Below are 17,745 nucleotides of genomic sequence, written 5' to 3'. Positions count from 1 at the left end.
TTACACATTTCCATTTCTTGCCTCATTTTATTAGACTTTCCACATAGAAGTAGTGAGACAGTCTAGCCTTGTTATTAAATTTAATGAGAATGCTTCAAGCATGTTTTTGCCCACTGGTTTATTCTTTCTGTTATATGAAGTTAGTACCCTTGTATTCTTTGCCTCAGTCATTTGTAAAATCATTAACTGATACTCAGGTATCATTCAAGGTTGCTTTCTCCTTTGACCACTTGATGTGGGCAACAGAATAGACTCCCTAATATCTCTGACTTTATGGGCTAACAGCTACTCAGTTATACTGTATGGACATTTAACATGTCAGCTGAAATCATTTTATAAGTTGATTGATAACAATGTTAATCATAAATTTGAATTTTTATCTTATTATTTTTTAGTAAATTAGCAGTTTGAGTGACATGTCATTTAGCCCTCTGTCACTGTCAGTTGGATTCTGATAACTGCACTTTTTGCTATCCACATTTTCTTTATTCCTGGCATGTTTTTAGAACGGATGGTGGGATTTGGCATTATTGAAAGATTGTTTGATCTTTTGCGTGTTTCTTCTGTTGATTTTTTTTACAGTCTGGATTAAGTCTACTACTCATCAACTCCCGTGCACACCATTTCTCAATTTGATGTACTGTCCCAGTGGGTCCACTTTAGAATGTTTTGTGTCTGTGTTTAATAACTAAAGCATGTATGTGGGTGGAAAAACCGTGTCCATAAATCTGAGATTAAGTTCTTCTTTGACCCTCGGGTCTTTTCTGATTTGGCTGCTGCTGCTAAGTTGCTTCAGTCGTGTCCAACTCTGTGCGACCCCATAGACGGGAGCCTACCAGGCTCCACTGTCCCTGGGATTCTCCAGGCAAGAACACTGGAGTGGGTTGCCATTTCCTTCTCTAATGCATAAAAGTGAAAGTGAAGTCGCTCAGTTGTGTCCGACTCTTCGCGACCCCATGGACTGCAGCCTACCAGGCTCCTCCGTCCATGGGATTTTCCAGGCAAGAATACTGGAGTGGGTGGCCATTGCCTTCTCCGCTGATTTAGCTAGACATAAAAAACAGCCTAACTCTTACTCAAGCCAACATTTTATTTTCAGTCTAGAAAGCCTGAGTAAATACAATTGATCTTATATCACAAATGAGTAGGAAAGCTCAGTCGCTGCAGAAGAGTCTTTCTACTTGGGCTTTTGTCATTGCTTTACTTTTGGCTTGTTTGCTTTTAGTGAGTGGTTCTGTTGTATCATCAAATAGAATGATTAAAAATCTGTAGCACAGTGCTTGGTTTATAGCAGAGGCTCAATATAGATTTGGTAGATTAAGTCTAAACTATAACATTCATAAGATTTTTTCATTTCACAATTGCATAGCAAAATTACTGTACCAAAAATTTTGGCCTGTAATTTATTAGCTTATTTTGCATGTTGGACATATAGCTAGTGAAAATTAAGGCATCTGCTTGTTTATTGTTTCATCCACTTATTTCATAGTTATTGTTTGATCTTCAGTAGAGTAAAAATATGAGTCAGCCTTGCAGTAGAGTATCTTGCTAGCTTGGGATATGGCCAGATGTATGTGACTCATTAGAAAAGACCCTGATGCTGGAAAGGATTGAAGGCAGGAGAAGGAGGGGATGACAGTACAAGATGGTTGGACGGCATCACTGACTCAGTAGACATGAGTTTGAGCAAGCGCCGCGAGGTGGTGAAGGACAAGGAAGCCTGGCGTGCTGCAGTCCATGGGGTCACAAAGTGTCGGACATGACTGAGCGACTGAGTGACTGAACAACAAATGTGTTAACTGTAATTATGTTGATGTTGGTGTGATGGAAGGTAGTGGGGGACACTGAGGTGGGTTTAATGTTTGGGAAAGTTTCACTGAGGAGACGAACTTTGATCTGGCTTCTAAAGAGCTGGTACAAGTGGAGATATTCGTAGTGGGAGATAAGAAAGAGCTGTTTATTTCCAGACAGAACAAACAGAAGGAAAGCATGATATGTCTTAAAACTTCTTAATAGGATGATGTAGCAAGAGTATGGTGTAAGAGGTAGGTTGGGGAAGTAGAAGATAGGGATGAGGTATGGAATGTGACTGGGAATGTTATTTAAGACTAGGTGATAAAAAGATTTGTAAAGAAATTTTGACTTTATTTTGTAGATGGAGGGAAAAATCATGGAATTTTTAAACATGATTAGTTCAGTATTTCAGACCAAGAAGTTGGATGGCAGGTCAGACAATGGATCCAAACAAAACGAATATCTGGTACCTACACTAAGCCAGGGACTCTAGGATCATGAGGCAGGTAGATGATACAGAGATAAATAGGTCTGGATGGGTTACAGTAAGCGATGGATCACAAAGAAGTCATCACAGATTACTCCAAGGTTGCAGATTTATAAAATGGGATAGATTATGGTGCCATATTTGAAAAACAGGAGGAGGGAACCATTATTTGTTCATGGAGAGGATATATTGAATTTGAGGGACATATGCCATCTTCAGGAAGAGGTGTCCACTGGGCCACTCGAGCTTCACATTAGGAGTATGAGTTTATTTGAATAGATTTAGGAGTCATTAGTCTGTAGGTGAGACTCAAAATTCTGAGTTCACATGACATTCCCTAGGGGAAGAATAGAGAAAAAAGAAAGAGAAATTTTGGAAATGATACAAAAGTAAAAAATAGAGGTAAATGAAACCCCGTGAATATACTACCAAGAGAGAGTTAACATTTTGATGTACACGCTGTTAGTCATTCTCATACATATGTGTACATACATGTAGTACCTTTACACACACATGCACACTAATGTAATAAAACCATTATTTTTGGTTAGCTACTTTTTCATTTAATATTATTCAGCAATATTAAGGATATTTCATGATTGCCTGTAACTTATGACTGAAGTGACTTAGCAGCAGCAGCAGCAGTATAAACCAGTAATCTTTTGTTGAAATTTCATGTTGTTTGTAGTTTCTGTTTTTCAAGTTATTCTCGGATATTCATCCTGTTGATCACTTTTTATGAGTTTCCATGGTTATTTCCTTAAGATATTCTTAGTTGTATAATTGTAGTTCAAATCACATGACATTTTTGCAGCCCTGGTCACTTTGTCACGCAGTACTCCCAAAGATTACCAGTTCAGGTAGCATTCTCAATAGAAGTACTGTTTCCCACATATTTTACAACTTTTAACTTAAAAAAAAATCTTTGACCATTTGAGAAGAGAAAAAATAGTGTTTCTATTATTGAACTTTATTTTGGTTGTTAGTAAAGTTGAATGATTTTCACATTTTCTGACAAATATAATTCATTTTTTGGGGTCTTTGTTTAAAAAAGCCCTTGTTTCTGTTATTTTTCAAAATATTTTTGTTTGGAGATATAGAGAAGTTTTCTCTTGTATTTTAAAGGCCTTAATGCTCTATTTGATAAGCTTGATTTGTCTAGTTTGTCCCTTGCTTTCTAATGTTAATTTTTTTGATACAGAGTAGAAACTTTAAGACATGCATTGCTAATGATGGTTTTGTCTTATTGCTTTGGCTAGAAATTTCAAACGGATTTTAAATAAGAGTGAAAACGCTTAGAATTACTGATTTGCTCCTTATCTAATTGGGAAATATGCTGGGTTTTCACAGCTGAGCATGACTTACAGTGTTTCTTTGAGATCAATACTCTACCATATTACTGTTATCTTTTTATTTCTTTTTTAATATAAGTTTATTTATTTTAATTGGAGCTTAATTACTTTACAATATCGTATTGGTTTTGCCGTACATCACATGAATCTGCCACAGGTATACACGTGTTCCCCATTCTGAACCCCCCTCCCTCCTCCCTCCCCATGCCATCCCTCTGGGTCGTCCCAGTGCACCAGCCCCAAGCATCCAGTATCATGCATTGAACCTGGACTGGCAATTCGTTTCATATATGATATTATACATGTTTCAATGCCATTCTCCCGAATCATCCCACCCTCTCCCTCTCCCACAGAGTCCGAAAGACTGTTCTATACATCTGTGTCTCTTTTGCTGTCTCGCATACAGGGTTATTGTTACCATCTTTCTAAATTCCATATATATGCGTTAGTATACTGTATTGGTGTTTTTCTTTCTGGCTTACTGGCTTTTATTCATTAAAAAGCAGAAAATTTTATTGAATGCCTTTTTAGTGCCTTAGGTTATTATTTTCTTTTAATTGGCACAATTATTGTGTTGCATAATAGCAAAAGACTTAATTTTAGTCTACTTTTGCATTTGAGAAATGAGCCTTATTGAATAAAGGAAAGGACAAAGATCTTCCGAATCTTTTTTTTTATATAGATTAACTTTTTTAATTGAATTATATTTGATTTACAGTGTTTCAGATATACAGCAAAGTGAATCAGTTATGTTGTTCTTGTTGCTGTTCAGTCACAAAGTCATGTCCAACTCTTTGTGACCCCATGGACTGCAGCACTCCAAGCCTCCCTGTCCATCACCGTCTCCCGGAGTTTGCTCAGATCATCCATTGAATCGGTGATGCCATCCAACCATCTCATCCTCTGTTGTCCTCTTCTCCTCCTGCCTTCAATCTTTCCCAGCATCAGGGTCTTTTCCAGTGAGTCAGTTCTTCGCATCATGTGGCCCAAGTATTGGAGTTTCAGCTTCAGCATCAGTCCTTCCAATGAATATTCAGGGTTGATTTCCTTAAGGATTGACTGGTTGGGTCTCCTTGCAGCCCAAGGGACTCTCAAGAGTCTTCTCCAGCACCACGGTTCAAAAGCATCAATGCTTCAGCGCTCAGTCTTCTTTATGGTCCAACTCTCTCATCCATATATGACAACCAGAAAAACCATAACTTTAACTATACAGACCTTTGTTGGTAAAGTGATGCCTTTGCTTTTTAATATGCTGTCTAGGTTTGTTATAGCTTTTCTTCCAAGGAGCAAGTGTCTTTTAATTTCATGGCTGCAGTCACCGTCCACAGTGATTTTGGAGCCTAAGAAAATAATTCTGTCACTGTTTCCACTTTTTTTCCCACCTATTTGCCATGAAGTGATGGTAGGATGCCATGAATTTCATTTTTTGAATGTTGAGTTTTATGCCAATTTTTTTACTCTCCTGTTTCACCTTCATCAAGAGGCTCTTTAGTTCCTCTTCACTTTCTGACATTAAAGTGGTATCATGTGTATCTGAGCATCTCTGTGTATCTGTGTATCTCTCAGCAATCTTGATTCCAGCTTGTGATTCATTCAGCCTGGCATTTCGCATGATATACTTTCTATATAAGTTAAGTAAATAGGATGACAGTATACAGCCTTGTCATACTCCTTTACCAATTTTGAACCAGTCAGTCATTCTGTATAAAGTTCTAAGTGTTGCTTCTTGACCCACATACAGGTTTCTCAGGAGACAGGTAAGGTGGTCTGGTACTCCCATCTCTTTAAGAATTTTCCGCAAGTTGTTGGGATCCACACAGTCAGATTCAGTTATACATATATATTTTTTTCTTTATTCTTTTTCAGATTCTTTTCCATTATAGGTGATTGCAAGATATTAAACATATTCCCCTGTGCTATCCAGTAGGACCTTGTTGTTTATCTGTTTTATATATAGTAGTTTGTATCTGCAAGCCCCAAACTCCTAATTTATTCCTCGCGCCCTTTCCCCTTTGGTAACCATAAGTTTGTTTTGTCTCACTGCCACCAAGGTGGATTTCTGTCTTTCGTTGCCTTTTTGGTTTCCTGGCTTTCTTTGCTTTTCAGATCCTTCTCCTGCATATTTCTGTTTCCCTCTTAGCCTGCTCCCTTTCTATGACTTTCAGCTCCTGTTTTCAGGATGCTAAGGCTTTCTAAATCCTACAGATACAAGTGCTGTTCTATCATGTTACTTTTCTCTTTTCTTTTTCACTTTCTTCTTATTTCAGTATTAAATTTTGTATTCATCTGAATCTTCAAGTTGATTTTGCAGGTCTTGAGTTGACAGAATATTTTTATGGGCCTGCTTAGACTTTCTGTGTTTTTCCCTTCAAGGATGAGTCTGTATCTAGGCTTGACCTACATGGTCCAGCATTGTGGACACTAGCTAGATGTGGTGATTTAAATTTATACTAATTAAAATTAAATGTATGAATCATAAATTCATATGATTCATAAAATTATGAATCTGGTTCCTTCGTTGCAGTGGCGTCCTTTCAAGTGTTCAGTAGCCACATGTGCCTGGAGGCTACTTTATTCAACAGCAAAGGTAGCATGTCAGTTATCACAGAAAGTTCTATTGGACAGTGCTGATCTAGACCCTCTGTTTCTAGGCACAGTGTGTGGTTTATTTTTAACTCTCAATGGCAACCCACTCCAGTATTCTTGCCTGGGAAATCCCATGGACAGAGGAGCCTGGAAGGCTACAGTCCATGGTGTCACAAAGGGTCAGACACGACTGAGCGACTGACACTTTCTTCTTTCTTTCTTTCTTCGCTAATCACTTCAATTTGGTTCATCAATAATAATAACAATAAGAGCAAATGTTATAGCCATGTATTCCAACACTAATTTACCCACTTGATCGTTTGCTGCAAACACTTTGACTGGCTATACCTCTTCACTCATGGATGAGGAAAAGGACAAAAAACTCCTATCTGGTTTCTTTGAATTTTTTTCCTAAGTAAAATAAAGATAGAGTGTAAGATACAGATAAAGTTCAGGAATTCACTATGAAAAACAGAACTAAATCCTAGAAAGCATTTGTTATGTGTACTTACCATATGTAAATAAAACACTGAAATGGTGATGAGAAATGAGATAAACAAAGGGGAGAAAAGAAAGCAAAACTGCCTGAGAAGCTAAAAGGAATCAAGAGAAAACTTTATGAAACAAAGAAGTATTGTAACAAGAAAAATAAATGCAATGCTAGGATTCTGTTTTAAAGTGCCAGTTTTTAGGTGATTTTTAAGGAGTTTCTTTAACTGAAGTATAATTAATTTACAATGTTGTATTAGTGTCTGGTGTACAGCAAAGTGATTCCATTATATATATCTGATTTTTCAGATTACTTCCCACTATAGGTTATGACAAGTTATTGAATATAGTTCCCTGTGCTATATAGTAGGTCCTGTTTATTTTATATACAGTAGTGTGTATATTTCAATCCCAAACTCCTAATTTATCCACTCCCTCCCCTTTAGTAGCCATAAGTTTATTTTCTATGTTTGTAAATCTGTTTCTATTTTGTAAACAAGTTCATTCACATCATGTTTTTAGAGTCCACATATAAGTGATATCATGATATCTGTCTTTATCTCCTTCCTTCACTTAGTATGATATCTGTTGATCCAGGATTAATTTTTAATTGGAAGTAGAAGAGAAGCAACACTGCATAAAACCAGTGATATGAAAGAAAAGCTTGAGACATTTCCACCAAATTCAGAAGGAAGTAGGATGAGATAAAAATTAAAGAATAGAATGTATCTGGAAAAATGATGAACCAACAGATGAATAACTTTTTTTCCCAGATATACTGTCCATCAATGTAAAGCAATAAACATTCCTTGAACTGAAGAATATTTGAGTATTCAAATTAAAAATGTTAACTAAATAGCAGATGAACCTTGGTGAAATTTTGCAATTTGAAGGATGAGGAAAGTAGTATGAATAGCTTATGGTATTTTTTAAAAATTGAAATATAGTTGATTTACAATGTTGTGTTAATTTCTTCTGTAAAGCAAAGGGATTCAGTTTATACATAAATGTATGTATATATGTGTGTATTCTTTTAAAAATTCTTTTTCATTTCGGTTTATCACAGGATATTGAATGTAATTCTCTATGCTCTATAGCAGGACTTTGTTGTTTATCCATTCTCTGTATATTTCTGGTTTGCGTCTGCTAACCCCAAACTCCCAATCCATCTCTCCCTCACCCCCAACCCCTTGGCATACACAAGCTTGTTATCTATGTCTATGAGTCTGTGTTTGTTTCCTAGATAGGCTCACTTGTGTTGTATTCTAGATTCTACATATAAGTGCTATTATATGGTATTTGTCTTTATCTGTCTGACTTACCTCACTTAGAATTGTAGTCTCCAAATCCATTCATATTGCTGCAAATGACATTATTTTGTTCTTTTTATGGCTGAGTAGTATTATTCTGTGTGTGTGTGTGTGTGTGTGTGTACACACCACATCTTCCTTATCCGTTCATCTGATGAACATATAGGGTGTTTCCATGTTTTGCCTATGGTGAATAGTGCTGCTATGAAAATAAGGGTGCACATATCTTTTTGTTTTTTTTTTTTTTTTCTTTTTTTTTTTTTTTGGCAATTTATTATTATTTTTTTTTAATTTTAAAATCTTTAATTCTTACATGCGTTCCCAAACATGAACCCCCCCCCCCACCTCCCTCCCCACAACATCTCTCTGGGTCATCTTTTTGAATTACAGTTTTGTCTGCGTAGGTGCCCAGTAGGCTTCCTGAATCACATGGCAACTCAAATTTATTTTTTTGAGGAACCTCTTTGCTGTTTTCCATAGTGGCTGTACCAATTTACAATCCCCAGGGCATCTTGTTTGTACTTAATGTTTCCTAACATGGAAAAAAAAAAAACATGCATGGAAAATAAGCTGAAACACTGGCATAATTTACTAATTTTCTGCTCCCTGGAGGAAAGTGGCTTTGATAGAATCATAATAGGTATCGATTCACAGAATCAAATTTTTATTAAAAGATGACTTATGAGTTCCTCCAGTTGCTGTCTTCAGTCAAGGCTGGCCACAGTGAGTAATTGCAACTCAGGTTGTGCTGAGGTTGGTGTTATATCTACATGTAGTTTAATTAATGGAGCCCAAGGGCAAATATTGTACCCACATCAGCATTGTTATAACCTCTCTATTTCTTTCAAGATCATTTTTCAAAGCAGTTCTCTTGTGGTCTAACTTGGAGGGTGTGGGGAGAGGGGATTGCAATCTTGTGTAATGGTGATGGATCTCGGGTGTTAGAACAACGTTACACAACCCTGCATTTTTATCATTCTAATGACTCTTACTGGACAAGGGAAGCTTACTTCCCTGCCAGATATTTATACAAACTAATCAGAGCTTGATACAATACAGATGGTGATAACCTTTCGCTATACAAAGTTCACATTGAGTTTTTTGTTGGCCACAAAGGGTTTGCCTCATTCAATATTCTGGACAAAAAATTCCATTTCTTAAATGCTTTTCAAAGGATTGCAGATGATGTAAACTATTTCAGGAACACTAGGAGGAGAATCAAGAGTTGGTCCTCTACCACATTCCACCAACATTACCACAGATCTATTTACTTCTTCAATCTGTGGGATGAAAAAATGTTTTTATTGAATTATGTTCTTATTCAAGTATGATGAAGCCCAGAGATTGGGGGAGGGGTAAATTATTTTCAGTAAATCATCCACTCCCCCACCTCGATCGTTAAAGTGCATTCCAAACCCAGATCTTGTGTAATTCTTTGCTTGGCCTTCTAGTCCTGCTATTCTTCTTACTATTTTAAGCTTAATATATTGTCTTGCCAACAGATATAATGGTTCCCGTAACAGCAGTTCTGTGCAAGAAAAGAAAAATAGAATCACAGCTTAAGGAGTTTTATACGTAATACGTAGTACAGCCAGAAATCTCTGCAAATCCTAACCTGGATATTAAGGAATGTTATTGACAGGAGTTGAGATTAACATTGCAAGATGGTATTTGTGTCAGAAGGATGATAACAGCATACAAAGAAAGCTTTATCTTTTTTTTGCAAAACTGTACAACATACAACACACACACACACACACACACACACACACACATGCTGTATATTCCCACTGCTCAGTTAAGACCAGCCTACTCAGGTAACTCTCTCCAGCAAATCCTCGAGTTTATCTGCTTCACTTATTCATTCATTCATTCATTGAATAAATGTTTATGAGCATATACTCTGTGCCAGGAACTGTCAAGAATATCATACCAAAAAGAAAAAAAGTTTACATTTTTTCATCTTCTCCTCGCCATCACAATTGTCACTTTTTCAGTGTCTTGCTTACCATTAATTGTCACAGCCTTAAAGGAAGAGAGAAGATGAGCAAAAGCTTTTAGGGGACGTCCATAGAGGTTAGGCTATGATTTCCAAGTGGAACAACTCAGAAAGACTTTATCACTTTAAGTAAAGGGCGAGGATGATGTAAACACAACTTGCCCACATCTTGACGTATTAGAGCTAGGGGTTACCCTTTGAAACATATGTATAACTTTAAAGACACAAAATAATGTCTCACTTCATGCCATCCAAAACAGATAATTGGATTTTTCCCCAGAGGTGACACTGAACTAAAAAATGTGTGTGTGTTTCAGTTTATTTCAGTTATTATTTATATTGAGAGGACTTTTTGCTTGAGTTGTGTGCTAAGTGAAAATGTAAGTACACACACACACACACACATATATATATATGTATCATACTCAATATATTTAAATTCAACTCCAATTATTATTTTTACTGATATACTTCTTTGGCCAGAAGGATAGAAGGAACTTTTCTTCAGACTGGCTTCTGATTCACTTTGTTGTGTCTTTATAGCATTTAAGTGCTTCTTTGCTTTCTCTCATGACAGAATATTCCAAGCTCATGTTGTATATTTCTTGACCTGAATTAATCATTTGTTCAAGAATTCTTGGTTCCTCTCAGTGGTAAATGGTCAGGGTTCTAAGGATGGTCATTTCTCGTGGGGCTGGTCCTTGATTCTGTCTTTTTGCTTTTTGGCCTCTGTGTCTTTGAAGAATTTGATAAACTGACTCTCAAGCTGTATTGGAGAAGAGAATTTTCAAGGTTAACTGCAAGCTTTTTAAAAGTGAAAATAAAAGGATGTTAGACTTTCCTCACCAGACACGAAAAAAATACTATGAAGGTATGGTAACCAAAACTATGTGGTATTGACCAAGAGTAGGCAAAGAAGTCAGTAAAACAGAATAAAAGAGGCTCTAGCCAGGAAAATAACAGGTCGGTCAGTCAATGATTTGAGGAAAATGGCTGATGAGGTTGGGATAAAAATAAAGGGAGTATCTACTTCACATCAAAGAAAAATGTATGGATTTAATAATTTTTTAAAGAAAAACAGAAGTATTAGAGAAAAGAATATGAGAATATTTTAGGGAGGGGAAGCTTTCTAAAGCAGTATACAAGAAAAGACAACAGTTATGGTGACACCAAGGATTTTGGACTGAGCGCTGGCTGTACTATGGGCTGCTGTTTATTGACTGCTGTTCACTGAATGTGTACTATTTGCCAAGCACTGTGCTGCTGCTGCTGCTGCTAAGTCGCTTCAGTCGTGTCCAACTCTGTGCGACCCCATAGATGGCAGCCCACCAGGCTCCCCCGTCCCTGGGATTCTCCGAGCAAGAACACTGGAGTGGGCTGCCATTCCTTCTCCAGTGTATGAACGTGAAAAGTGAAAGTGAAGTTGCTCAGTCGTGTCCAACTCTTAGCGACCCCATGGACTGCAGCCTTCCAGGCTCCTCCGTCCATGGGATTTTCCAGGCAAGAGTACTGGAGTGGGGTGCCATTGCCTTCTCCAAGCAGTGTGCTAGACATTGGGAATTAAGGAATTGAAAAACACACAAAAATGCCTGCCTTCAAGGAAGTTACATTTGGGAACAAGACTAGGCTTTTGTCTGAAGTTGTGCTTGCCTTTGTCACCTCTGAATACATTTGAGCTGGGCTGCAAGGAGGTTGAACCAAGTGACCCCCTTCTCTCCCTCCCCCTGCCCTTCATTGCTAGTTTTTGTCTCTTTCTCTAAATAAGGTGTGGGTGGTAGAGTTCCGAAAGAGTTTTTCCTATCTATTTTCGAAGATATCACAAGGTTACATCAGGAAGAGAAACTGTTTATTAAAAAAGAAAATATTTTCCTATCCACCAATTAAGATCTTTTTTTAAGTCTTTTTTTTTTTCTTCTAATACCAACTGTCATTTCTATTTTGAGACTTCACCCAATGACAGAAAACTTCAAGCCAACTCAAAATCAGACATTTCTCAAGCACTTCACTGTTGGAAACTGAGCCACATTCAGGAAGGGTTTCCTCTTCCCTTTCACTGTCAAGTTGAATTTAAGCTTTGGCGCTTCTGCAGAGCGGCCGCATGGGAGGAGTTGTCCACCCCTCAGTCCTGACATACTCTGCACGTCCGTCCTCTGGAATTGTCTCAGTTCTCTCATCAGTGGTCACGATGACCATCGTTGGTCGTCTGCATATGAGTTTGTCATCTTTATCACCCTTGGTGCAGTCATTTCCTAGGGCTTCCAGGATTTCTCCTCTCAGGCAGTCTGAGAGAGGCATGGCTTCCAGGGTCCATTGCTGTCAGCCCCTCAGTTCAGTTCAATTCAGTCGCTCAGGCATGTCTGACTCTTTGCAAAGAGTCCGCGAGGCCGTGGACTGCAGCACGCCAGGCCTGTCCATCACCAATGCTGGGAGCCTACTCAAACTCATGTTCATTGAGTCAGTGATGCCATCCAACCATCTCATCCTCTGTCTACCCTTCTCAATCCACCTTCAAACCTTCCCAGCATCAGGGTCTTTTCAAATGAGTCAGTTCTTCGTATCAGGTGGCCAAAGTATCAGAGTTTCAGCTTCAGCATCAGTTCTTCCAATGAATATTCCTGATTTCCTTCCGGGTGAACTGGTTGGATCTCCTTGCAGTCCAAGGGACTCTCAAGAGTCTTCTCCAACACATCCTAAATATTATAGGACTTCTCCAGAAGTCTTCATATTGCACTGATTCTCCTAAGTCTCTCCAGGAATATACAAGACTCATTAGGTCCTCTTCCCTTGAACATCCCACATAGTTATGTTCTATTGCCTCATATCACTGTGACCAGTGGCACTTCTGTGGGACTTAGCACTATCCTAAATAAGCACATGGAATGAGGACTCATACATCCCTATACCCATCCCCACAAAGGGATGTCAGTCATACTCCTTCTGTGACTGAGTTGGGAGATATTAAGAGATTAGTGTAGAGCAGAGAACCTCACAGCAATATCTAAAATCTCTTGTTCTCCTCGAACTCTCTCTCCTTGGAGTTTTTTTTTTCTTTATTATTTTTTACTCATTATACAACTTTTAAAGGTTACATTCCAGTTACAGTTATTATAAAATATTGGTTTTGTCCCCCGTGTTGTACAATACATCCTTGTAGCCTATCTTACACCCAGTAGTCTCTACTTCCCACTCCCCTAGCCTTATATTGTCCCTCCCTTTGTCTCGCCACTGGTAACCACTAGTTCGTCTTCCGTATCTGTACGTCTGCTTCTTTTTTGTTATATTCACTAGTTTGTTGTACATTTTAGGTTCCACATAATACCATATAGTATTTGTCTTTCTTGTCTGACTTATTTCACTTAGCCTGGTGCCCTCCAAATCTATCAATCTTGCAGCAGATGTCAAATTTTCTTTCTTTTTTATGGATATGTAATATTGCAGCCATGAAATTAAAAGACGCTTACTCCTTGGAAAGAAAGTTATGACCAATCTAGATAGTATATCCAAAAGCAGAGATATTACTTTGCCAACAAAGGTCCATCTAGTCAAGGCTATGGTTTTTCCTGTGGTCATGTATGGATGTGAGAGTTGAACTGTGAAGAAGGCTGAGCACCAAAGAATTGATGCTTTTGAACTGTGGTGTTGGAGAAGACTCTTGAGAGTCCCTTGGACTGCAAGGAGATCCAACCAGTCCATCCTAAAGGAAGTCAATCCTGAGTATTCATTGGAAGGACTGATGCTAAAGCTGAAACTCCAGTACTTTGGCCACCTCATGCAAAGAGTTGACTCATTGGAAAAGACTCTGATGCTGGGAGGGATTGGGGGCAGGAGGAGGAGGGGACAACAGAGGATGAGATGGCTGGATGGCATCACCGACTCGATGGACATGAGTTTGAGTGAACTCCGGGAGTTGGTGATGGAACAGGAGGCCCGGCGTGCTGCGATTCATGGGGTTGCAGAGCCTGACACGACTGAGCAACTGAACTGAACTGAACTGAACTGAACTGAACTGAATATTGCGTTGTGTATATACACCACTCTTTTTTTCCATTCATCTGTTAACAGACACTTAGATTGCTTCCTGATCTTGGCATTTGTGAATAATGCCGCTATGAACTTTGAGGTGCATGTATCTTTTCAATTTTTTCTTTTCTTTTTTTTTTTTTTTTTGCTTTCTTCAGCTATAGACCCAGGAGTAGGGTTGCTGGGACATATGGCAGTTCTATTTTTAGATTTTTGCACAACCTCCATACTGTCTTCCACAGTGGTTGCACCAATTTACATTCCCACCAGCAGTGTACATGTGTTCCCTTTTCACCCTGTTCTCACCAACATTAGTTACCTCTGTTCATTTTGAGGAGAGTCATTCAGAGGTTCTTTTCTTGTCTGGAGTGAGGAATTAGCTCTCATGTACTGAGTAGTCATTCCACGTCTTCTGTCACTCATCAAGAGGGTAGATTTTTAAGCTTTAAGAGCCAAGAATTTTGATGTAGACAGTAAACAGATCTTATTATGATTAGTTTATGCCAATAAAAATTTGAAGCTAAATGGGGGAAAAAGCACTAAGAATTTTGAGACTGTCGATTGAGCCCCTTGGTGTGTATACTTGGTAAATGTCTCCATTAGTATCTCACGTTATCCTGCAACACACACCTGTCCTCAGTTCCTGTCTTCAGTATGGTCCCTCGGCACTATTTGTTTTTCTTTATTTCACTTTTTTTAAAAATTGAAATATAGTTGATTTACAGTGTTGTGCCAACCTCTACTGGAGAAGGCAATGGCACCCCACTCCAGTACTCTTGCCTGGAAAAATCCCATGGACAGAGGAGCCTGGTAGACTGCAGTCCATGGGGTCGCTAAGAGTCGACAAGACTGAGCGACTTCACTTTAACCTTTCACTTTCGTGCATTGGAGAAGGAAATGGCAACCCACTCCAGTGTTCTTGCCTGGAGAATCCGAGGGACGGGGGAGCCTGGTGGGCTGCCGTCTATGGGGTCGCACAGAGTCGGACATGACTGAAGTGACTTAGCAGCAGCAGCAGCAGCCAATCTCTGCTATACAACAAAGTGACTCAGTTGCACACATGTATACATTCTTTTTTTCATATTCTTTTCCATTGTGGTTTATCATAAGATATTGAGTATAGTTCCCTGTGCTGTACATTAGGACTTTGTTGTTTATACTTCGCTTGGTTTTTGCAAAGGAGTGAAGTGTTTGAATACATTTTCTCAAAATGCTGGCTTTCCAGATGTTTTCCAGAGTAATTTTTAGTTTGTTTATAAATTCAGATTTAACAGCATTATCTTTTGCTCACAGACTCTAAAACAAGTTGGCAGCAATTACTGAATTAGAATAAATACTTCTTGATTATGTACCAATGAAATATGTTTTCTATAGACATGAATCTTAAAATCTGAGAATCTAGACCTTATAGCTGAGTCTGTCCTCTAAAATGAATTGAGGCAAAGTTATTTTTAAGATCATAATATCTCCTTTTAACATTAACAGAACCCTAGGTTCCAATGTTGCTCTTCTTGAATCACTGCCTAAAAACATGGAATTCTTTCTAAGGACTTGCCAGAAAATGTCCCCTGGTGCTTCTTTACCTTTCTGACCCATTTCTAATGAACAGCAACATCAGCTAGTTTAATTATAAACCAGGCTAACCGCTGGATCTTCTGTGCCTCTACAGAATGATATTACAAAGCATCAATGGCAATAAAATATATACCTTTTTAAAAAGGTTTTTTTCTTTTATCTATGAGAAGGAATAGCATATAACACTATAAAGCATAACTCACTTATCCTAAAACATTAGAGCCCAACTAACAAATTGAGTGAAGCAGTAGTATTTTCTCATGAAGATAGGACACCACCGAAAAAACAGCTGATTTTTGTGCTAATACTGGGTGGTCCAAAAAAGACGAAGTGTTAAAGCAATTCTCCAGTTTTGGAAGAGCAGTGGAAAAACAAATAGAGGAAGCAAGTGAGCCATTGTTAACTCTGGAAAAGATGTATTCTGCTAAATTTTCTTCTGGTCCAGCTTTTACTGTTTGATCATGAGGTGGTTCAGCTAGGTAGGTAAGTGGGTAGCTAGCTAGATATACTTGGAGAAGGCAATGGCAACCCACTCCAGTACTCTTGCCTGGAAAATCCCATGGATGAAGGAGCCTGGTAGGCTACAGTCCATGGGGTATCGAAGAGTCGGACACGACTGAGCGACTTCACCTTCACTTTTCACTTTCATGTATTGGAGGAAATGGCAACCCACTCCAGTGTTCTTGCCTGGAGAATTCCAGGGACAGAGGAGCCTGGTGGGCTGCCATCTATGGGGTTGCACAGAGTTGGACACGACTGAAGTGACTTAGCAGCAGCAGCAGCTAGATATGCTGGGAAGTAGATATATAGGACTCAGATTTGGTCCAAATTTTGAGCCTGAAAATCAATTTAAAAATAGCTTAACAATAATTGATAATATTAATATAAATTCATTCCATAAACATTTGTTGCTCTTTATTAGCAAGCTCTATGCTAAGTAATTTTTATGGACTTCCACAGTGGCTCAAACAGTAAAGAATCTTCCCTCAATGAGGAAGACCTGGGTTCAATCCCTGGGTTGGGAAGATCCCTTGAAGGAGGGCATAATAATCCACTGCAGTATTATTGTCAAGAGAATCCCCAGGGACCGAGGAGCCTGGCGGGCTACAGTCCATGGGGTCACACAGAGTCGGACGTGACTGAAGCAACTTAGCACGCATGGCAATAATCATATTGATAATGAGGATGCTGATGATGATACAGAATGCTTCTGAGTTTTATTATGGTTCTGTGAGAGGACCATTATAGGCGCTTATCTGTGCCTGTTTGTTTTACCCTCATTGATCAGTGTTCCATTCCTCACGCTTGTAGAATGTTAATGGTCGACACAAGCACTCCATTGCCTAATAATGGAGGCGCAGAGTAGGACACACAATACAAACGCATACTAACTTTCTCTGTTTTATTACAGCAAATTCTTCGTCATTCTAGAGAAAACTCAACGAAAGTTATATTTCTCATTACGGATGGATATTCCAACGGGGGAGATCCAAGACCCATTGCAGCATCTCTGCGAGATTTTGGAGTGGAAATCTTTACATTTGGCATATGGCAAGGAAACATTCGAGAGCTGAATGACATGGCTTCCATCCCAAAGGAGGAACATTGCTATCTGCTCCACAGTTTTGAAGAATTTGAGGCTTTAGCTCGCCGGGCATTGCATGAAGGTAATGGAAACTTAATGGCATACCACAGTGCCTTTATATGGGGTTTCCTTCTTGCTTACTGCTTGAAACCCACCCTGCAGGGAAGACAATACCAAGCCCTATGGGGTCTTGCTGAGCATGATAGCCATATGTCTCTTGTGTATTATGAGATGTGTTCAACTTCATACATAGAGATGACACTCTGACCTTGCAACAGGAATATTGTTTTGCTTTTTAACAGCTGTGATATATTTTCACTAAAATATCCATATGCTTCCACCCGAGACCATTTGATTCAGTGGAATGAATGGAGGTGTGTTTTAAGGCCACACACGGAGTCAGAAACCTTGACTTAGATTTCATCTACACTTATCTGGAAGGATGAAGTAAACATTGAGAGACAGGCTTCATGAATCTCACCAGAATGTTTCCAGAAATATTTGTGAAGATTAGAGGGATAATAAATACTAAGCACGTATTTATTGAC

The 17,745-nt window shown here is 38.6% G+C and overlaps 1 protein-coding gene across 1 annotated transcript in view; it reads left to right on the top strand.

The window, feature by feature from the left end:
- The window catches only part of SVEP1 (sushi, von Willebrand factor type A, EGF and pentraxin domain containing 1), a 210,261-nt gene that overhangs the window by 18,632 nt on the left and 173,884 nt on the right, over positions 1-17,745 (top strand). Inside the window, 1 exon segment of the mRNA XM_013966263.2 lies at positions 17,024-17,279. Within this exon segment, the coding sequence (XP_013821717.2) occupies positions 17,024-17,279 (256 nt within the window).

Source organism: Capra hircus, chromosome 8 (genome assembly GCF_001704415.2).
Source record: "Capra hircus breed San Clemente chromosome 8, ASM170441v1, whole genome shotgun sequence".
NCBI classification, from domain to species: domain Eukaryota; kingdom Metazoa; phylum Chordata; class Mammalia; order Artiodactyla; family Bovidae; genus Capra; species Capra hircus.
The sequence above is the reverse complement of the archived record's forward strand: the minus strand, read 5'-3'. Positions and strand labels throughout refer to the sequence as shown.